Here is a 23,633-nt window from a genome sequence, read left to right as displayed (position 1 = left end):
AGAGGGGAAAGATTTAAGCAGGACCTGAGGGGCAGCTTCTTCACACAGAGAGTGGTGCATATATGGAATGGGCTGCCAGAGAAAGTCGTTGAGGCAGGTACAATAGCAACATTCAAAAAACATTTGGATAGGTACCCGGATGGGAAGGGTTTAAAGGGATATGGGCAACAGAAATTAACTGAGTGGGTGCCATGGGCAGCGTGGACCAGTTTGGGCTAAGGGGCCTGTTTCTATGCTGTATTACTCTGACTCTCTGCACCACTGAAAGCATGCTGTCTGGGTGTATAATGACCTGGTATGGCCACTGCTCTGCCCAGGACTGTAAGAAACTACAGAAGGTTGTGTGCACAGCCCTGACCATCACAGAAGCCAAACAGCCATCCATGGACTCAATTTACACGGTTCATTGCCGCAGAAAGGCTGCCAACATCAAAGACCCTTTGCACGCTGGTAATGTTCTTCTACAACTTCTTCGTCAGGAAAAAAATACAGAAGCTTGAACATGTGCACCAGCAGCTTCAGGAACAGCCTCTTCCTGGCTGTTATTAGACTGAATGGACCTCTCTAACTTCAAATAATGCTGATCTTGCTAATCTTGATCTTGCCTAGAGCGCGCCCTGTGCGACGTAACTGGTATGCCTCTCAGTCTTTTTCCACCCTATGATCTGTATATCCTTGCCACTGTGATCTGCCTGTACTGCTTGTAAACAGCTTTTCTCTGTACTTGGGTACATGCGACAATAAATCAAATCCAATCAAATCACTGTATTTGCATCCTTCTTAAAGTGTGGTGCACAATACTCCAGCTGATGTCTAACTAGTGTCTTATAGTTCACAACACAATTTCCGTGTTCTTGTAATCTGTGTCACTATTAACAAATCATAGGATCGCTGTCTACACCTCTCCTGTCTCCTTTAATGACTTATGTGCACCCTTTATAGTAGTATCCTTTCTTTGATACTGTTTCACCAAGTTCTTACTACCAAAATGTATCACCTTGCACTTTCTTTGCGCTGAATTTTATCTGCCCATTTATTCAACTTGTCTGTCATTTTCAATTCCACGCTGTCCTCACAGTCCACAAAGCTTTCACGTTTTGTCTGTATTGTCTGTAAACTTTGGAATTGCCCCCTACATTCCAAAATCTAAATCATTAATGAAGCTAATCTGCTTACCAGTGATTTTATCTATGTAGGGGACAAGCAAATGCCTTACTCCTGAGATTCTAAAAATAGCTGATAGAATCCATGACTCTTGACAGAAGGTCTCTTTAGGATCTGTGGTTACTGTTCTTGTTAAGGCAGAAATTTATTCACTAGTGCTGGCCTCTTGTCTTTGGGCTGGAGAGGAAAAATTGCTTGGGGATCTCTCTCCTTGTGGGAGACACTAGAACTGGCGGGCATAGTTTGAAAATGAAAGATTTCTCATTGAAACCAGAGATGAGAAATAGTTGCTATTGAATTGTGGGTCCTTTGGGCTTTATTCCTTAGATTGCAGTGGAGCTAATGTCTTTGAATGCTTTTAAGCTATTGAAGGGGAGATTTTTGTCTAAAAGTGGATCAAGGATTCTTAGGGGCCAGCAAGAATGTGGAGCGAGGCCACAATCAGATCAGCCATGATTGTATTGGATGGTGGAGGAGACGAGAGGGGTCCAGACGGTCACTCCTGATTCAAATGTTCATTGATTTTCTCCTGATAACTGTTACTCCTATAAAATGTTGGTGTTGGCAGGATCAACTGGTTATAATGCTCTCTGTGGTTAAATAAATTGTATAATCTTCTGTATTTGCACAGAGTCCTTTCATGGGAGTGGTTTTGAAGCAGTCTCTGTGAATCATGCTCCAAGTGGATAGGATAATGTGTGTAATGTATAAGCCCATTGTTTTCTTAGTAGTACTCCAAACAAATAAATATGGAAGTCTTTAGTTTTGTTCGGACTGGTTTCTTATTATAATGTCTTTGTCTTGTATTTTGTTTTATACAGGTTAAAGAACTGTTCAGATCCCTGGATGTTGATGTTCATGTTGTGGAACTTGATTTACTAGGTACCATTATTTAAGTTTTTCTGTTTTGTCAATAGCAGTTTGTTAACCTGTCTGATTCCAAGATAGTTAATGCTTAACATGCCTTCACTTGTTATCAGTGTACACTTGACCTTCAGTAGAAACTTTCAAAAAATGCAAAGTCATGCAGAGTAAGGGAAAAGTATTCAAATTCCAGTCTATGCTTGTTTATTTATCAGACAGCTCATAACTGCAGTACGTTGTAGAATTAAACTGTAGTAACATATTTATGCCTTCCTTTATTCTTGCATTTTCTTAATAAAATGCTAATTAATTGGGGTTGGGATGGGCGGGAGAGAGTGTGATGTTACAGTTCAAGAGAATGGTAAAGCTTCTGTGTGCTTCTTCATCAGAATGATCCAACCACGAGAGATGTTTGCTTTTTTGGGAGGAGACTCAACAGTGATCAGAACCAGAAACCGTTTTAAGCTGAATTATGCATGCTTACCTTTTTTTTTCCCTTTAGTAGAGACAATAAGTACTTTTCAGTCTGGAAGATTGAATTAAATTTGTGACTAAAACAGAAATTGCTAGAAAGAAAAACTCAGCAGGTCTGACAAAGCAGAGTTACTGTTTTAGGTCCAGTGGCCGTTCTTCAGAATTAAATTGATTGTTGCCAAGTGTAAATCTAAAGTAACATTACTGATGTAACCTTTGTCAGAAAATGATTAATAGCAGAAAGAGACAATTTGGCCCATTAATTCCCCTGAATTTTTTTCACCATTTATCCTACACAGTATTTTGTTTCAAGTACCAGTTCAATTCTGTTTGTGAGGCTTTTGGATGGATATTCAATGTTAATGTTGTGATGTGAAATGCACTAACTTGCTGAACTTAGTTTTTTAAAAAAAAAAAAAAATCCTCACTTAAGTAATCTATTTTTTCAGCCCTTACTAATTTAAAACACGCAAATTCTGCTATTGAGGATTCTAGGCAAACTGAACTGTCAGTGACTGTGACATCTTTGGAGAGCAGGAGAGGCTGGCACAAATGATTGGAGTTGGTACTTTGTACACCAAATCAAATGTTTTTAAATAATTTGTGTACCTGTGTAAAAGTTGGACTTTTAGACAAATCTTTTAAGCAAAAAGTCAGATTCACTTTTATAAGGGTGATGTTTTTGAGAGGCTAACTTTCAACTAAATGGCACCCACCTGGTATACCTAACATTGATCTCAATCAACTACTTACTGTATACCATGCAAACTCATACTTGCGCCCAAAGCTGCCACTTTGGGTCCTGAAAAGTGCCCAGTCTACCTTTAAACAATCCTGGAAGGATAAGGTGTCTCAAAATTTTGAGCAATATGCAAATTCAACTGTTTTGTTCTGGTACTTTGCAATGATGAGTGGTATTTTCCGTTGAAAGGATGCCTATAACAAGACAAAAAGATATGTGGTTTGCCAAATAAGTAATGTGCTATATGAATTGCAATGCCAGCTATGTAGACCATACATTCCAATGACAGGTGGATTCTATCAAATAGCATGTCCCGACAACTAATCAGAACAGCCAGAGGACTGGCTGTACTCAGCCAGTCAGGGCCTACTAAACTCAGAACATCGTGCCCAGTGTTAGGTTTGAGTCTCTGTTTGGGCAATACTTGTTGAACAATTTTAACAGTGCCAAGAATTACACTATCAGTCTATTTAAGAATGTCATTCAGATTAGTGGTGTGCCTCACCCGTGCTTGGTAAAAACTACATATTCATGTGCAGTGCCTGGTTTTCTACAGGCAAAAAAACGATTTGTCCAGGCTTTTGAGTCTTTTCGGTTCGAAGCTTGGGGTACTATCTATTAGAGAATTCTCCAAAGCATATCACATCCAACCAGAGTTGACTTGCCTTTTTTAAAAAATTTAAATGAAAGTTTTGAGGTAACTGTTCCCTGAACACTCGTGGCAATGTTGTGAAGCATGTTGTGGAGGAGCTGGTGTTGGACTGGGGTGGACAAAGTCAGAAGTCACTTGACACCAGGTTATTGTCCAATGGGTTTATTTGAAATCATAGGTTTTCCGAGCATAGCCCCTTCAGGTGAGAGAGAAGTGAGAATTTATGGGCAGAGAGATCGGATGAATGCAAGATTAAAATGTTCTCTGGTAATGCTCAAGTTCTGTACTACCAAGCAACTATTTACATCTATATTCGTCTTGAGACTCTTCATACCTCTCCACAACTTACTTTCTTAGAAACATAGCCTACGATGGCTGTTTAAAAAAGTTATCTCTACTTTCGTCTCATACTATTTTCCCCCTCATGACCCTGAAACTTACTCCTCCTAAGGAAATGTTAAATATCTCTTCATGAATGTTGGGAGAGAGTCTGCTTCCGCTATCCTTTAGATAGTGTGTTTAAAATCGTAACCCTCTGCATGAGGAAATGAGAAACATTTCCTATCTATTTCTCTCTCAAATTATTTTAAATCATGATCCCTGGTTTTTGAATAATTTTGTCAAAGGAAGATCTGCCACGTCTTTCTCTAATGAATCTGTCATTTTTTTTGAACACCTCTTGGATCCCCTTTTCTTGGCTCCGACAAGAACAGTTTACACTTTTCCAATCTTTCTAAATAACTGAGGTCACTCATCCTTTCTAATGAGTCTCTTATCTTTTAAGAACTTGATACCTTTCCTAAGAGTGTTGTCCAGAATCATACACTGCACTTTAACTGTGGCCTAGCCAATGATTTGTGAAAGATATTAGTATGGTTTGTTTTCATATTTGATAGCCATGTTTACAAAACCAAGTATTGCATAAGCTTTCTCAGTTGTCTTATCAATTTGCCTTGCCATCTTTTAAGAATCTTCTTCAATCCTGTGTTCTTGTGCCCTCTTCAAAATGGAACCATGTAGACTGAGACAACAAGGTGCAGGGCTGGATGAACGCAGCAGACCAAGCAGCATCATAGGAGCAGAGAGGCTGACGTTTCGGGCCTAGACCCTTCATCAGAAAAAAAAAATGTAGACTGTGCTTTCTTTATCATTATTTCAAAATGCATTGCTTCACACTGCATTAAATTGCATATGTTACATATATGTCCATTTCACCAGTCTGGTTTCTCCATTCTATTGAGGATTTAGATGACACCACCAGTCACATTGATTATAAGTCTACACTAGCAAACTTGTTTGATGTCAATCAGTTTAGACCTAATAGTTCATCCACTCTCTTCAAAAGCATACTCTAGTTATACCTAAGATTACAGAATATTTGTTTGATTATCTTGCTATCACAACAAACATTTTCCATGTGGCTTTTATTTTACAGAAGAGGGAAGTAGAATGCAGGATGTCTTACTTGAAATGACTGGTCAGAAGACTGTTCCCAGTGTATTTGTCAACAAGGCTCATGTGGGTGGCTGTGACAAAACTGTGCAGGTAAATGAGGTTTTTGGAGAAAATGTATCTGACCACTTATAAAGTCCCATTGTAACCTTAAGTTTGCAAAGGAAGTAACTTTGCAATTGTGTAACATCTGTTATGTGTTTTAACACCTTAATTTGCACCCTTTTTAGAAGTCTAGTTTTCCTCTCCACTACTAACAGCCCTTTGTCTTTTACACTGAGCCTCTACCATTTATCCTCTTGTTTCACCTCTGCCTCTGTCAAAGGTATAAACAAATAATCTATTTTCCAATACTTTTCAGTTCTAAAGAGTCATGCCAGGCTTAATATTAACTCTTGCTCTCCACAGATGATGCCACACCTGCTGAGTTTCTCCAACATTCTCCATTTGTTTGTGACTGATTGCTTTATGCTCAGTTTAGGTCACAGCAGCAGCAAGATTATACAGAGGTTGAGCCTATGATATTGAAATATTTACAGTGGGTGCAGAGGAGTTATTTATAATAATAATGTGGTTGGGTTTTTGGTGCATGAATCTCAAAAAAAAAAAAACTAGCATTGAAGTTCAGGGAATAGGAAAGGCAAATGGTCCATTATGCAAAGAGAATGGAATGTAGTTGTATAAATATGGAAGTCTTACTAAAGCACCTGTCAGACCATGTCTGAAATATTGCTAATAGTTTTGTTCCCCTTATTTAAGAAAAGAAGTGTTAGCATTGGAGGCAGCCCACAAAAGTTTCACTAGATTGATGCAAGTTATGGAGGAATTTTCTGATGAGAGTTTGAGCAGGTTGGACTTTTACTCACTGGAGTTTAAGAATGAGAAGTACTTATTGGAACATGGGGTTTTTTCAGGGTAGATGTGGAGAGGTCGCATCCCCTTGTGGGAGAGTCTTGGACCAGCGGGGATAATCTGAGTGAGTTGCCCCGTTTTGATCAAAGAGGAATTTCTTCTCTGAAAATACTGCATCTGTGGAATTGTTCACTACATTGGGCTGTTGAGGTTGGGTCATTAACTATATTCAAGGCTAAAATATACATGTTTCTAATCAGTAAGGGCATCAAGGATAATAGGGGAAAAGGCAGGAAAGTGGATTTGAGGATTATTAGATCAGCCATGAGCTCATTAAATGTAGCAGGCCCAAAGGTCAGATGGCCTACCTTTGCTCCTGGTCTTATGGTCTAAACGGGAATAATCTAATTGCCATTACCAAAACATGACTTCATGGTCACCAGGTCTGGGAACTGAACATTCAAGGCTTTTTGATGTTTAGAAAGGATGGATGAGAAGGCAAAGGAAATGGAGTTGCGCTGATAATAAGGGATGGCATCAGTGGATTCTTAGGAGAAGGATCTTTGTTCTTTGTGTCCATGTGCGAAGTCTGTTTGGGTGGAACCAGGGAACAGCAAGGGGCAGCAGATATTGGAGATATTTATTGGCCACTAAATAATAGTGTCTGTGTGAGCCTTGGTATTAGGGTGGCACAGTGGTTAGCACTGCTGCCTCTCAGTGCCAGGGACCTGGGTTCAATTCTAAGCTTGGATGACTGTCTGTCTGGAGTTTGCATGTTCTCCCTGTGTCGGTGTGGGTTTCCGCTGAGTGCTCCAGTTTCCTCCCACAGTCCAAAGATGAGCAGGCTAGGTGGATTGGCCATGCTAAATTGCCCCATAGTGTCCAGGATGTGCAGGCTTGGTGGATTAATGCTGGTAAATGCTGGGTTACGCATATAGGATAGAGGTGTGGGTCTGGGTGGGATCCTGTTCTGAGGATTGGTGCAGATTCGGTGGACCAAATGACCCCTTTTTGCTCCAGGGATTCAAATGAAACATTGAATTATCAGATTGTCATGAAAATTGTGACAACCGATTGTTTAGATACGTATAGGGTACTTCAGGCAATTATGCTTGCATTTGGAACGATAGGTCCATTTCTCCAATGACACAAGCATGTGTTAAGTTGAAAACCCTTCTTGTGTTTGTGGAAGCATACATAAGAGCTAGGATCAGTAGACAATTTGACCCTGTGAACCTGCTTAATACATTTATTAAGGTTGTAGCTGAACTTTCTGGCCTTAACTCCACTTTACTGCTAACCTCCCATAAGCCTCCCCTCCCTTGCTGAGCAAACATTTGTCTTACCGTGCATGGATATATTCACTGACACTCAGCTGTAAAGGCTGTGTCTTTTTATTTCTCTATATTTTTGATTGTGGACTGAAATAGGAAAATAATTATTTTTTGAAAAACCAGGATTGTGAAAGAGATTTCTGTAGTTGTTAAAAAGCAAGCTACTGAAACTGTAAGTGGTGTTTAATACTGTTGCTTTCTTCACCATTGGGGTGGACCAGTTGGGCTAGAACTGAAAATTTGTGCAAAGTGAGATTAGGCCATCAAAAGGTATCTGCTGACTGTTATCCACAAATGGTCACAACTCAACAAACCAAAGGCCATTAACCTGTCAACAACAGGTTTGTTTGGTTCTTGGGTGGCTGAAGAACTTGCAAGTGTAACTGACACTGGCAGAAGCTTTCAGACCTCCAGAAGGGGAGGCAGTTGTCTCTGGAGTATAAAATACTTGAATCCTGACAAGCCAGTCATTTGCTCCTACAAGTTGCTGCAAGCTGTTGCTTTCAACCAATAAATGAGAAACTTTATAATTTGTGAGCAATTGCTTTGCCTCCTGTGAAGAAGAGAAAAGAAAAATCAGAAGAGATTGAATGCTAGCGAGTCCTGGCAAGTAGAATGATCATTTCTGTGAATTTTATGGACAAAGGCTATTGAACTGCTTCCCAAGATGTTCCCCCTGCACCTACAACACCACTTTTTCCCTGTGTGTGTGTGTGTGTGTGTGTGTGTGTGTGTCTGTCTGTCTGTCTGTCAGGAATTTTAGAAGGTGGTTAGAGTTTTAACTAATAGTTACATGTCAATAGTCCATCGTTGTTTACCTGCTTTTAAGAATCTATCTGTAATAAATAGTTCTTCCGACAGGTAAATTGGAATATCTTTGCATGCTTGAACAAAATATTTAACTTTTGTGACGACTCCAGGAATAACAGGGCTTGATTTCCATCATGCATCCCCAGTGAAGTGTGACCATCTGAGAGAAAGTAACACCATATCACCTTAAATAAAAGAGTGCTTACTCTAAAACTACCCCTATGTTCACAGGCCTTCAAAATGGGAAACCCCTTTCAGCAACTACTGTAAAGCCCCTCAGTATTTTAATGTTTCAGTAAGATCAGTTCTTGTTCTCCTAAACTTCCATAAGTATAAACCCAGCTTACTTTACCTTTTTTTCATAACAATGACCCCTTCATTCTAACAGTTAACCTAGTGAGCAGGCCTCCAACACACACTTCTACACAAGTGTAGTAGTCCTTAAATTTTCTTAGTTTTGACTCTTCTGTTTAATGTTATTGTATAGTTTTAAGTAAGCCAAACTATGTTCATAAAGTATAGGGGCAGACTTAGGCCATTTGTCCCTTCGAATCATTCAGTCATGGCTGATGTGCTTCTGACCTCCATTTTTTTCCTGCCTTCTCCCCATAACCCTTCAATCCATTACCAATTAAAAATGTCTAACTCCTCCTTAAATTTACTCACTGTCCCAGCATCCACTGCACTTTGGGGTAGCGAATTCCATATATTCATAACCCTTTAGGAGAAGTAGTTTCTCCTCAACTTTGTTTTAAATTTGCTACCCGTTATCCTAAGACTATGACCCCCTGTCCTAGAATGCCCCACAAGACAAAGTATCCACTCCACGTCTATTTTATCTATACCTCTTAACATCTTGAACACCTCAATTTGATCTCCCCTCATCTTCTAAATTCCAGAGGGTATAGTCTAAACTATTCAATCTTTCTTCATACGACAAACCCCTCATCTCTGGGATCAATCTAACGAACCCTCTGCACTGCCTCCAATGCCACTACATCTTTCCTCAAATAAGGGGACCAGATCTGTTCACAATAATCCAGGTGTGGTCTCATTGATGCCTTGTGTAGATGCAACAGTATTTCCTTACCTTTTATATTCTATTCCTTTAGCTATAAAAGCCAATATTCCACTTGCTTTCTTTATTATCTGCTGCTCTTGTATGCTAGTTTTCTGTGACTCATGAACAATGACACCCAGATCCCTGTGCACTGGAGCACCCCAGAGTCTCTCCCCATTTAGATAATAGGTCGCCTTCACATATTTCTGACCAAAATGCATGACCTTGCACATCCATGTTAAACTCTATCTGCTATATTTTGGCCCACTCTCCTAACCTATTTCTATCCATTTGTAAGGTTTTTATTTCCTCATTGTAGTTTACCATCCCGCCTATTTTTGTGTTGTCTGCAAATTTGGCTATAGAGCCTTCTATCCCTGTATCCAAGTCGTTAATGTACGTTGTGAATAGCTGGGGTCCAAGTACCAAACCCCGTGGCACCCCACTAACTACTACTTGCCATTCAGGAAAAATCCCATTTATCCTGATTCTCTTGTCTTCTGTCCATTAGCCAGTCACCTATCCAAGATAATAAATTACCCCTAATCCCATATGATCCAACCTTGTGAATTAAGCTTTTGTACAGTACCTTATCAAATGCTTCTGGAAATCCAGATATATTACGTCTACAGGATCCCCATTCTCCGCTTTTGCTTGTTCCATCTTCGAAAAACTCTTAACAAATTGGTCAAACATGATTTGCCTTTCATAAAACCATGCTGACTCTGATGGATAGCGCTTTGACTTTCCAAATGTCCTGATAGTACTTCCTTGATAATTAATTTTAACATCAGTTGTTGGCTAAGTGTTAGACTCACTGATCTGTAATTTCCCACATACTGCCTCCTTCCCTTCTTGAATAAGGGCGTTACATTAGCATTTTTCCGATCCACTGGAACCTTTCCTGTGTCCAGGGAACTTTGGAATATTGTAACTAATGGATCCACTATCTCTGTTGCCACTTCCTTCAATACTGTAGGATGTAGGGCCATCAGATCTGGGGAACTTGTCTGCCTTCAATCTTAATAGTTTGCTGAGTACCTTTTCCCTATCGATGTTGATTGTTCTACGTTCTACCCCCTCTTGCCTCGGACTTGTCCATGCCAATAAGATTGGTACCATAGTTTTTACAGTGGAAGACAAAGGCAAAGTATTGATTTAGCATCTCTGCCATTTCAATGTTCCCCACTATTAACTGTCCGGTTTCAATTTCTGAGGGACCAACATTCACCTTAACCACTCTTCACTTTTATATAGCTACAGAAGCTTTTGCTATTCTTTTTGATGTTTTGTCCTAGTTTTCTATCATAACTTCCCTTGGCTCTTTTTATTAATTTTTTTTTAGTTTTCCTTTGTTTATGTTTGAAAGTTTCCCAATCCTCCTTCCTGTCATGGGCCTTTTTAATATGGTATGCCTTAGTTTTTGACTTTAAACCTCCTTGTTTAACCGTAGATTTTTTTTTTTTTTAAACCCTCCCCAACCATCTATCTTCCTCACTGGGATATATTTTAGTGGTGAGGAATTGAGTAGCTCCTTCAACTGCCACTGCTCATCTCTGTCTTACCTTTTAGCCTTCCTGCCCAATCTACTCGGGCCAAATCTGTCCTCGTGCCTATGTAATTTCCTATGTTTAATTCCAAAACACTATTGTGAGACTGCACTTTCTCACCCCCAAACTGAATTCAAAATTCAATCATACTATGGTCACTTCTCCCTAGAGGATCCATAACTATGATGTTATCAATTAATCTCTCCTCATTACACAATACCAAATCCAGAGTAGCCTGTTCCCTGGTTGGTTCCACAACATACTGCTCCAAGAAACAATGTCTAACACATTCAATGGATTCTACCCCCAGGCTACCCTTGCCAATTTGATTCTTCCAATCTATGTGCAGGTTAAAATCACCCATGATTATTGCTGTATCTTTCTTGCAAGCCTGTAGTATTTCCTGGTTTATACTGTGCCCCATTGCGGAGCTACTGTTTGGGAACCTTTCGATTACTCCTACCAAGTACTTCTTTCCTTTGCTATTTCTCATTTCTACGCAGACTGATGCCACCTCTTGATCTCCCGCGCTTCTCATTTCATATTACCGCACTGATCCTGTCCTTCACCAGCAAAGCTACACCCCACCCTTTTTTTTTTTTTTTTTTTTTTTTTCCTTTCAGTCTATCCCTCCGAAATGCCGAGTACCCTTGGATATTCAATTCCCAGACGTGGTCTCCTTGTAACCATGTCTCAGTAATTGCTACTAAATCATACCCTTTTGTTTATGTGCTGAATACTTCAGTAATTCTATTCTTTGTTCCCACAGGCTCATGAAGATGGTTTGTTGAAGAAACTTTTGGAAGGAGGTGAAATGTATGACTTTGACCTTATAGTTATCGGTGGTGGCTCTGGAGGACTTGCGGCTTCAAAGGTATAGTTTACATTGATACAGGTGTTAATACAAGTGCTGAAATCAGTTACTGGGAAAGAGAACCTGATTGTAACAATTAGTGTGCATTAACTGTGAAGTTTGGCAAAAACTGTTTTGTGACCCAGTGATCCAATCTAATCGCCCTTTTTTGATTAGTTAAAAATTTTGCAGTTTATGCTATGTGGTCTTGAGTTCAACGTCCCCGACCACACACAAGTGGACTTAGCGTGCCTTGCAAACCAAGCACCATTTCCTATCCATCTGTCACAGGGTGGGTAATGACAAAAGATTGATCTGAAATATTGTTTTTCTTCACTGATGTTGTTTAACATGCTCAATGCCACCATTTTCTGTCTTTTTATTTCACGTGCAGAAACAGCAGTGTTTAGCCTTTGTTGCAGGATATTTTCTGCTCATTGCAAGACTGGCAGCCTCAGTTTAACATCTCTAGTTATTTCAACACTCCGTTGGTGCTTAAATCCGAATGGAGTTGAACTTGTCAAGCAAAAGTGCTGCTACTGAGCAATGGCTGATTCATTGTGTGCAAATACCAGCTCGCCACTCTTGAGGGCAATTAGGCATGAGTAGTCAGCACCCCAGACTGAAATATGTATTTGCTGCAGCCGATGGTACTAGTTCCCAAAACCTCTTCTCAATTCTATAATTCTGATTTTTGGAGAAACCAATAAGCCAGGCTTTCATCATGAAGACTGTTTACTTCCATTCCCATCATTATTGCTCGACTTTACCTCCTCTACATTTCATTTACAGTATCTCTTACCAATGCTTTTGTCTCCTCCAGATGCGATCCTGGTGGACTTCTGAATTTTCACCCTTCATAAACACTAGTTCATCTAAACCTGCTGCAAATATTAAAACTTGAACCAAGTCCTACATTTTCAGATCTGTATTGGCACCTGCACAGAAATACTGCTTTTTTAAAACTCCCTGTCCTTGTTTCAGATTGTTCCAGTGTTTCTTTTGCCATTCTTATCTTTTGTGTATTTAATTTTTTTTATCACTCACATCGTTGGTGGTCGTGCCTTCAGCTACCTATGTCCTGAGATGTATAATTCTCTTCCTAAAAGATTCTGTCTCTTTACACCTCTGTCCTCCATTTACTCAGCCTTTGACCAACTCTTCTATTATCCTGGTGAAAAGGTATTGACTTGAAACATAATTACATTTTCTCACAAGATACTGCCTAATCTGAGTTTCAGCATCTCTTTTTGTATGTGTTGCAGATTAACTGCATTTTTAAATCCTTTTCTGTGCATGAGTTTTGAGATTTAGTCTAGAAATTTAAAGGAGGTTGAGCTCAATAGATTAGATATGGCTGAATTTCCTATTCTGATGGAATAAACCTTGACTTTTTTGACTAAAATGAATAAACAGTATCTTTACTGTTTATAGGAAGCTGCAAGCTTTGGAAGAAAAGTCTTGGTGCTTGACTATGTTGTGCCGACACCTATGGGAACTTCATGGGGTAGGTTTTTTTGCCTCTCCTTGTTTAGCTGTTTTTCATGAATTTCAATAGACATTTAAGTTTTATCACTACACGAAGCTATCTTTTTGCAACCTACCAGGCTGTAGATTAGCATTGAGGCTCTTAGTATGCTGTATGGGGAGGCAATGGCCTAGTGGTATTATCTCTAGATTTTTAATCTAGAGACCCAGGTAATGTTCAGGGCACCTGTGTTCAAATCCTGCCATGGCAAATGGTGAAATTTGAATTCATAACAATAAATCTGGCATTAATGCTCTAATGATGATCGTCGAAACCATTGGCAATTGTCAGAAAGTTCCGTTTGGTTCACTAATGTTCTTTATGGAAGGAATGTCCTTTTAGGGATGGTCTGACTTGCATGTGACTCCAGCAATGTGCTTGAATCTAAACTGTCCTTTGGGTAATTAGGGATGGGCTGTAAAATCACGACAGATATAGATCGGGTTAATGGTTGGGGACTTCAAGACTAGGGGGCACATTTTTAAGGTGAGAAGAGAGAGATTTTAAAAAAGACATAAGGGGTAATTATTCTACACAGGGTGGATTGTGTGTGGAATGAACCTCCTGTGGATGTGGGCACAATTTCAAAGACATTTGGATAAGTATATGAATAGGAAAAGTTTGGTGGGATATGGGCCAGGAGCAGGCAGGTGGGACCAGTTTAGTTTAGGATTATGTTCGGCATAGACTAGTTGGACCAGAGGGTCTGCTTCTGTGCTATATGACTAATTTGTGGCCTAGCCAGTGACGCTTACAATAAACAACAAAAATACTTCCACATTTCATATTAGGAGTTACCCCTGATCGAAGCAATGGAATTCAAATGGCCCCCATAGAATCGTACGTGCGAGTTGATTATTTGGTTCTGAGAATGAAAGATGAGGCGTTCTTGTCATAAATTTTAAAACTGCACAAAGCTCGATATTCGGTTTTGATTCACAGTAGGTATATCCGTTTTATATTCAAAGCATCCTTTTTGATTTTGTTTTTGGGATGTAGGAGTCACTGACAAGACTAGCATTTATTGCCCATCTCGCATTGCTTTTGAAGGTAGTGATGTGCAGTTACCTTGAACTGCTGCAGTCCATGTGCTGTGGGTGCGCTATTGTGCTGTTAGGGACAGGTTGAGCATTTTGAGGCAGCAATGGTGAAAGAATGGTGATATCGCCCCAATCCAGTATGGTGTGTGGCTTGAAGGGAAATGTGCAGATGGAATATAACTTGGGAAAATATGGGGTTATGCATTTTGGTGGGAAGAACAGAAGAGCTGAAAATTATTTAAATGGAGAAATACTGAGGTATTGGGTGTCCTTGTGCATGAATCAAAAAACGTGTACACTAGTTCAGCACATAATAGACTGTGTACACAGGAGGTTAGTGTCTAGTGGGGTGCCACGGAGGTTGGTGATCAACCCCTTCATTGTTGTGATACATATAAATTTATATAGATGAGGATATAAGCGGATTGGTCAGATGGGCGTTTTAGTGGCATATGGAATTTAACCCTGATAATTGTGAGGTGATGCACTTTGAAAGAAGTAACTAACAAGACATGGAATACTCAAGGAATGACAGGGTACAGGTAGTCCCCGGGTTGCGAAGGGGTTCCATACGTGAGTCTGTTCACAATTAGATTTGTACGCAAATTGGAACAGAATGCAGGACAACATAAAACAGCCATTCGTAACTGCAAGAAATGTTCTTTTGTCAGATAATTCAAATTACACCCATGTATGGGATCATGTTTATAGGTACGTGTGTTGTCAGACTATCGTAAATTGGGGATACGCTATAGTTAAGGGACATGCATTTTTTGGTTGAGGCACTATACTATGTGAGCAGGGAGGATATGTTAGAGCTGTATAGGACTTTGGCCACAGCTGGAGTACTGTGCGCTGGTTTCTGCACTATAAGAAGGATATGACTGCAATAAGAGGGCGTACAGGAGATTTACCAGAATGTCAGTGCGTTTCCAGAGACACCAAGAGACGCGACCAATTCTCACTTGTCTCACTACACCTGGATAATGAGGGACACAAATTCAACTGGGACAACACATCAATAATCTCAAGCCAAACAGACATGCCAGGGAATTCCTGGAGGCCCGGTATTCCTACCAGAACTCTGTCAACAAACACGTTGAATTCAACCCTGTGTACAAACCACTGACAAACAAAACCGGAACTAATACCAATCACCCCAGCAAACCAAGGCATATAAATAACAAGGGGACAGAACACTTCTGCTTCACTAGAGGCGCACTGGGTGATGAAACATTTGCGACCAAACCCACCAGCTCGGCGAGCATGTCTACAACCTAAAATGCAGGAAGTTTAAAAGGATTTTAGAAAAAGAATTTTCACCCAGAGGATGGTGGAGGAGCAAATTACTGAAGATGGTGGAATCTGAACTGGAAACAAAAAGTACTAGAGACAGGTCAGGCAGCATCCACGGAGAGAAAGCAAGCTAATGTTTCAAGTCTAGATGACTCTTCTTCAGAGCTGAAGTGAAGTGTGGAGAGGGCAGCATTTATGCAATAGTGGGGGACGGAGTCGAGGATTGGAATGTTGGGGGAGAAGTGATTGGAATGTGTGAATGGCAGAACAATAGTATGTCGAACTGCCAGTTGGAAAGGAGAAGCAGTCCCACTGGGGTGGGGGGAAGGAAGAGAGGGTGACAATGTAACAAACAAAGAATGCACTAACTGGGAATGTAGTTCAGGCATGTAATCTCAGTTTTTAAAGCTACTCAGATGAACCCTTAACATTTTAAGGTTATGGGCCGAGTGCTGGAATGTTGGACTAGTGTAGTTTTGATGCTACAGGCTTGATGGACTGATGGGCCTCTACTGCATGATTCTGTGATTCTAGGGATGTCAAATTGGTACAGCAATTATCATGGGGGATTTTAATCTACATATTGATTGGTCAAACCAGGTCAGTCATGGCAGCCTTGAGGAGGGGTTCATAGAATGCATCCACGATAATTTCTTTGAACAATATGTAATGGAACCTATGAGGGAGCAAGCTATCCTAGATGTAGTCCTGTGTAATGAGACAGGAATAATTAATGATCTCGCAGTTAGGGATCCTCTCGGAAGGAGCGATCACAGTATGGTCGAATTTAAAATACAGATGGAGCATGAGAAGGTTAAATCCAGTACCTATGTCCTGTGCTTAAACAAAGGAGACTATGAAGGAATGAGGGAGGAGTTAGCTAAGGTAGAATGGGAGCAAAAACTTTATGGTGGGTCAATTGAGGAACAGTGGAGGACTTTCAAAACAATTTTTCACAGTGCTCAGCAGAAGTATATTCCAGTGATAAGGAAGAACTGTAGGAAAAGAGAGAGCCAGCCATGGATGTCTAAGGAAATAAAGGAAAGTATCAGATTGAAAAAACACACATACAAAAAAGCAAAGAGTAGTGGGAAACTAGTAGACTGGGAAATCTTTAAAGGCCCAACAGAAAGCCACAAAAAAAGTTATAAAGAAAAGTAAGATAGATTTATGCGAGTAAACTAGCTCAGAATATAAAAACAGGCAGCAAAAGTTTCTATAAATATGTAAATCAAGAGTGGCGAAGGTAAACATTGGTCCTTCAGAGGATGAGAAGGCCAATTTAATAATTGGGAATGAGGAACTAGCCGAGACATTAAACAGTTATTTTGTGTCGGTCTTCACAGTGGAAGACACAAATAACATGCCGAAAACTAATGGCAAGAAGGTTATAGCAGGTGAGGGCCTAGAAACTATCATTATCACTGAGGTGGCAGTGCTGGGCAAGCTAATGGGGCTAAAGGTAGACAAGTCTCCTGGCCCTGATGAAATGCATCCCAGGGTACTAAGAGGTGATGGGGGAAATAGCAAATGCACTATTAATTATTTACCAAAATTCACTGGAGTCTGGGGTAGTTCCCGCAGATTGGAAAACAACCAATGTGACGCCACTGTTTAAAAAAGGAAGTAGACAAAAAGCAAGTAACTATAGGCCAGTTAGCTTAACTTCGGTAGTGGGGAAAATACTTGAATCTGTCATTAAGGAAGAAATAGCAAGATATCTGGACATAAATTGTCCCATTGGGAACACCCAGCATGGGTTCATGAAGGGTAGGTCATGTTTAACTAATTTGGTGGAATTTTTTGAGGACATTACTTGCATGGTGGACAATGGGGAACCTGTGGATGTGGTGTATCTGGATTTCCAGAAGGCATTTGACAAGGTGCCATACCAAAGGCTGCTACATAAGATAAAGTTGCATGGTATTACAGGTAATGTATTGGCATGGATAGAGGATTGGTTGATCAGTAGAAGGCAAAGAGTCGTGATAAATGGGTGTTTTTCTGGTTGGCGGTCAGTGGCTAATGGTGTGCCTCAGGGATCAGTGTTGGGACCGCAATTGTTTACAATTTACATTGATGATTTGGAGTTGTGGTGTGTCAAAATTTGCAGCTGACACTAAGGTGAGTGGTAGAGCAAAGTGTGCAGAAGACACTGAAAGTTTGCAAAGGGATATAGATAGTCTAAGTGAGTGGGCAAAGGTCTGGTAGATGGAGTACAATGTTGACAAGTGTGAGGTCATCCATTTTGGTAGGAATAACCGGAAAATGGTCTGTGTTTTAAATGGTAAAAAATTGTAGCATGCTGCTGTGCAGAGGGACTTGGGTGTCCTTGTGCATGAATCGCTAAAAGTAGGATTGCAGGTGCAGCAGGCAATTTAAAAAGGCAAATGGAATTTTGTCTGCCATTGCTAGAGGGATGGAGTTTAAAAACCGGGAGGCTATGCTGCAGCTGTATAGGTTCCTGGTGAGGCCACACCTGGAGTACTGTGTGCAGTTTTGGTCTCCTTACTTGAGAGATATACTAGCACCGGAGGGGATGCAGAGGAGATTCACTCGGTTGATTCCAGAGTTGAGCGGGTTGGATTATGAGGAGAGACTGAGTAGACTGGGATTATACTCATTGGAATTCAGAAGAATGAGGGGAGATCTTACAGAAACATAAGATTATGAAGGGAATAGATAAGGTGGAGGCAGGGAGGTTGTTTCTGCTAGCAGGTGGAACTAGGAAGAGTGGGCATCGCCACAAGATAAAGGGAAGCAGATGTAGGACTGAGGTCAGGAGGAACCTCTTCATCCAAAGGGTTGTGAATCTGTGGAATTCCCTGCCCAGTGAAGCGGTTGAAGCTACCTCGCTGAATGTGTTTAAGGCAAGGCTAGGTAAATTTTTGAACAGTAAAAGAATTAAGGGTTATGGTGAGTGGGCGGGTAAGTGGAGCTGAGTCTCAAAAAGATCAGCCATGATCTTATTAAATTGTGGGGCAGGCTCGAGAAGCCAGATGGCCTACTCCTGCTCCTAGTTATTATGTTCTTATGTAAATTGAATGTTAATTTTTTTTTCTTTCAAAGGGAATGGAGTGAAAAAAGGGAAGTCTTGCTAAAACAAAAGACTCTAGTCACTCCACAGCTGGAATACTACGAATAGTTTTTGTCTCCTTATCTAAGGAAGTGTATACTGGCATCGTCAGGTTGATCCTGGCTATGAAGGGATTTTAAGAGAAGTTGAGTAGTTTGGGCCTGTACACGGAGTTTAGAATAATGAGAGGTGACATTGAAACAAACAAGATTCTTAAGGGGTTTGATGGGATAGGTGTGGAGAAGTTGTCTCCTTTTATGGGCGAGCCTCTGACCAAAGAGCATGACTTCAGAGTAAGGGTTCCCCTCTTTAACACAAGTAATTTCTTCTCTCTGATCACAGTGAATATGTGAAATTATTTACTCCAGCAAGCTCTAGAGGTTGAGTTGCTAAGAGTTTTCGGGCGAGGGTAGATAGTAATAAATTATCCGCTCAACACTCTAGCAGAAGTGCTTCAACCTTGTCTGTGACATTGATGTGCTGGACTCTGCCATCGTTAAGGCTGTGTGTGTTTCTGGAACATTCCATTCTGGGTGGTTGTTTAATTGTCCTCATGATTGGATGTGCAAAAGCTGCAGGACTTTGACATGATTCATTGGTTGTATAATCACATTGTTCTGACTGTCACCTGCTTCTGCTGCTTAGAATGTCTGTTGTCCTGTGTTAAAGATTCATAGATGTATAGGGAAAAGCAGAAGGAGTTGAACATTTATCCATTTGAACCTACTCCAATAAGTAGGATGATGGCTGATCTGGTTGTGGTCTCAGCTCCACTGTCTTGTCTGCCCTCTCAACACTTGATTCCCTTGCTTATAAAAAAAAATTGGCTTTTATACCATATTGATGTTATTTTTAGGAGTACCTGGTTCTGCTGCTGGCTGACCTCCACACTAAGCCAGTGTTAATCCCTTGACTTGATGTTAATGGCAGAATAAAGTACGTGTTTAGACCAGTGCTCAAAATAACATGGAAGCGACAGACAGGTGAATTATTACTGAAAGCCCCCACATCGATCAGGACAACTTGCTTGCAGTCTTGACCAATCAAGAAAACGTAAATAGAATGGAAGTAAATGGTAAGGAGAAGCTGAGCCAGTCACAGGCCACTTCTGTGCTTGCAGCTGATAGTGATAGGCAGCCTAACTAATGTGACAGAGAAGCAAACTGCGGAGGTGCAATGGACAGGAGTGGCAGCAGTAAGGGAGTTTCTGGGAGGCCAGCTTTAGTTGAGGCTGGAATTAAGGCTGTTTTTATTTGAAGCTGGCAGTTTTTTTCTACAGATTCTGGATGGGTGTTGAGGGAGAGGATAAAATGGATATAAGAGGGGTGTGGAAAAGGTTCTGAAAGCTGGATAGAAGAAGGCTGCAATGAAAAGAGGTTTTGCCTTGTGTTAGATCAAAAAATTAGAGTATGGTTGAATATGCTGCTGCAGAAATTCATTGCAGATCCTCAGACAGCACCTTCCAAACCCATGACCACTTCCATCTAGAAGGACAAGGGCATCAGACATATGGGAACACCACCAGCTCCAAGCCACTCACCATCCTGACTTGGAAATATTTCGCCGTTCCTTCACTGTTGCTGGGTCAAAATCCTGGAATTCCCTCCCTAATAGCATTGTGGGTCAATCCACATCAAGAGAACTGCAGCGAATCAAGAAAGCAGCTCACCACCACCTTGTCGAGGGCAACTAGGAATGGGCAAGAAATGCTGGCCAGCCAGCAACGCCCACCTCCCACAAATGAATAGAGGGAAAAAAAGCCCAGTCTGTCAGAAATGTGCTTTGGAGTTTGGTCACTAGTAATGCTGCTGAGCTGTTCTTGGTGATAGATATTGAAGTGTGCAATCCAGAGCACCTTGTGTCCAAAAGATCAATGCTATGGATTTTAGGAGGACATTGTTTTTGCTGATTTAGTTTTGAACCAATTTCTCCTTTTGCCTTTTCTTGTTTGCAGGTCTTGGAGGTACCTGTGTAAATGTAGGTTGCATTCCAAAGAAGCTGATGCATCAGGCTGCTCTCCTCGGCCAAGGCCTCATGGATTCCCGTAAATTTGGCTGGGAATTTGATGAGAAAGGTAAGTCTTGAGGTAACTCAGCTATTTTTAATATTTTGGGTTTTACAGCCTGGTTTCTCCCATAAAAGACAAAGGTAGTTAGTCAACACAGCTGGAAGGCATCTAAAATTGATTGAGACATTTATATCATATAGAAAATATTGAATTTGTTAAATTGTAATGGGATGGCAAACAAAAATTGCCAAAAGCCTGCTGAATGTAAAAATCCAACTGATTCATCAATTACTTTCGCATAAGGGAACATCTTCACTTCTACCTGTTCCACTGTACTTTGTTCCAATGTCAAAGTTGTTTGTTGGCTGTGGATAGCCTCTGAATAAGCAACTTGAATGTAAAAGCCCCCTTGGAGATCTGTAATGAATGTGACTGCCAGCAATACCAACATCCAAGAACAATGTAAAAAAAATAATTCTTGCTTTCCTTTCACATTCCTCTACTTGGCCATTGCTGTCTTAAACTGGACTTCTCTAAAGAGAATTTGTGTTACAGCTATGTGAAAATCTGCCATTTAGTCCAACCCGTCGAGATTTACCCAGCACTCCAGTAAATGGCCCAAATTGTCTTTACTCCTCCTATACTTGTTCCTGTTCGCTTATTACACTTTCGTCTTCAGCTACGCATACTAACCTCGAATGTCAAGATATTGGAAACTGTTTTTGCCTTCATTGACGAGGCAATAAAAAATAAGAGTTTTGATGCAGCAAAGTGTTTTGTTTTTTTTTAATTAAATGGCACCCATGAGACCAGGGAAAGTGATTGATCAGATATTCTGGTTGATCAAGAGGCCTGCGTAATCAATGTAAAAACACACTAAGTAATAGAAATGTAACAGGGGATATGCACGTCACTGTTATGCTTTATTTACAGCATAGATCACTTAAATAATTATGCAACTTTGCCTTAAATAAAACTTAATGGAGAGTCTTCTCACTCACACCCTCAGCTGACTACTCGAACATTGCGGAGATTGCGTTAATACAGTAAACTTCCAGTATTTCAGCTATATAACTTTTTCCAGTTTACCCAGAGTGCCGGTTCATAAGGTTCCAGTTTTTAAAAAAAAAAAAGAAGTTTGCTGTATTTTAGTTTTAGGAGTTGCAGTACTTGTAAGCAAATGCAGGATAGAATTGTTGTCTTTAAAATGTTTTGCCTGTTTATTTGGAAGGGTTTGAAAACTGTAGTCCCTCCAATAATGGAGACCTTTGTCATGGTGACAGTAATGCTGAAGATTCTGTATTCAACAGGTTGTTAACTATACATTATCAACACTAACACAGGGATTCTTGGGTTTTATTTAAATGACTTGCAGTTCATCACAACTGGGGTAAGATGAAAGAAGCCATTCAGAACTACATTGGCTCTCTCAACTGGGGCTACAGGGTGGCATTACGAGACAAGAAAGTAACTTACAATAACAGCTATGCAGAGTTTGTGGAACCGCATAAAATAAAGGTATGTAATGTTTCTACATTTAATCTTAATTAATTAATTTGAATTATTCTCTTGAATTACTGTTTTCTCTTGGGCCATTCCCTGACCTCTAAAGACCATGTAACTTAAAAACTACACTGTTATCTGGAAAGCAATACAGATATTTGGTCACTGTAAGAGATGCTAAATTAAATGTTACCTGGATATTGTCCAAATCTCGCTACATTTGGACCTGAGTTTTTCGGTATCTGAGGCATTGCAAACTTGGCTGAACAATGTGCAATCATTGGTGAACATCCTCAATTATGACTTCATGTTGGGGGGAAGGTCATTGATGAAGAAGCTGAAGAGTGCCTAAGATACTACCCTCGGGAGCCCCTGCAGAGATGTCCTGGAGCTGAGATGATTGAGTTCCAGCAACCATGACCACCCTCCTTTGTGATAGGTATGCCTCCAACCAGCAGGGTAGTTGCAGAAAGGTTAATTTCCCCCATGGGAGAATCTGGGACCAAAATCTGAGTAAGGGATCAGCCAGTTAGAACAGATATGCGGAGTTTCTTCTCTCAAAGGTAGTCAATCTATGGAATTCTTCATGGCAGCATGCTGCAGAGGCTGACCCTGTTCATTATATTCAAAGCAAAGGTATATTTTCAATCAGTATATCAAAGGTTATAGGGAAAAGGCAGGAGAGTGGATTGAGAATTATAGGGTCTGTTCTGGAGTCCTGTGTAGGCCTAGTAAGGACAGCAGCTTTCCTTCCCTAAAGGACATTAGTTTCTCACCATGCTTTCAGGCAGAGAGTTCTGACTCCACCATTAGCGTGCGCCAGACTTTTTAAATGACAATCAACAACAGTTTCATGGTCATTGTTAGACTCTTTGGATATTTATTGAATTCAAAGTCTACCATTTGCCATGGTGGGATTCTAGGTTACTTGAGCATTGCCTGGATCTCACATTTACTAGTCCAGTGACGATACCATTACGGCACAGCCTCCTAGGTGTATTGTAATATTTTACTAGTGAATAACAATGCAGGTTGTTACTGTCAGTCCAAAAACCTGTGCACAGTTCTTTCAGTGCTGATCATGTTTTGTTTCTTGGTGTTTCAAATAGCAATACAGAATAAAAGCTTAATTGGTTATTTCTCACTTTTGTGTCTGGGATCTTGCTTAGAGACTCATTCATAGATTCATTGTCCCCATTAATACCCACTGTCTGATTAACTTTTGATTTTCCTGTCTAACAATAATCTACCTCACCTTAAAAATATTCAGCAACCCTGCCTCAGCCGCTTTGAGTTCCAAAGGCCCTCAGTCCTCAGAAAAAAATTCTTATCTCTGTCCTGAAAGTGTACCTCTAATCTGGTCAGAATTAGTTAC

At 40.4% G+C, this 23,633-nt stretch overlaps 1 protein-coding gene across 1 annotated transcript in view; it reads left to right on the top strand.

Annotated features, from left to right (window-relative positions):
- The window catches only part of LOC109915100 (thioredoxin reductase 3-like), a 72,655-nt gene that overhangs the window by 10,539 nt on the left and 38,483 nt on the right, over nt 1-23,633 (top strand). The window contains exons 2-7 of the mRNA XM_048606666.1: nt 1,986-2,046; nt 5,332-5,441; nt 11,724-11,828; nt 13,242-13,314; nt 20,702-20,821; nt 22,131-22,273. Coding sequence (XP_048462623.1) covers nt 1,986-2,046; nt 5,332-5,441; nt 11,724-11,828; nt 13,242-13,314; nt 20,702-20,821; nt 22,131-22,273 — 612 coding nt within the window. The remainder of the gene's footprint in view (nt 1-1,985; nt 2,047-5,331; nt 5,442-11,723; nt 11,829-13,241; nt 13,315-20,701; nt 20,822-22,130; nt 22,274-23,633) is intronic.

Source organism: Rhincodon typus, chromosome 16, assembly GCF_021869965.1.
Source record: "Rhincodon typus isolate 14 chromosome 16, sRhiTyp1.1, whole genome shotgun sequence".
Taxonomy (NCBI): Eukaryota; Metazoa; Chordata; class Chondrichthyes; order Orectolobiformes; family Rhincodontidae; genus Rhincodon; species Rhincodon typus.
Note: the sequence above shows the minus strand (reverse complement) of the source record. Positions and strands in the feature narration are given on the sequence as shown.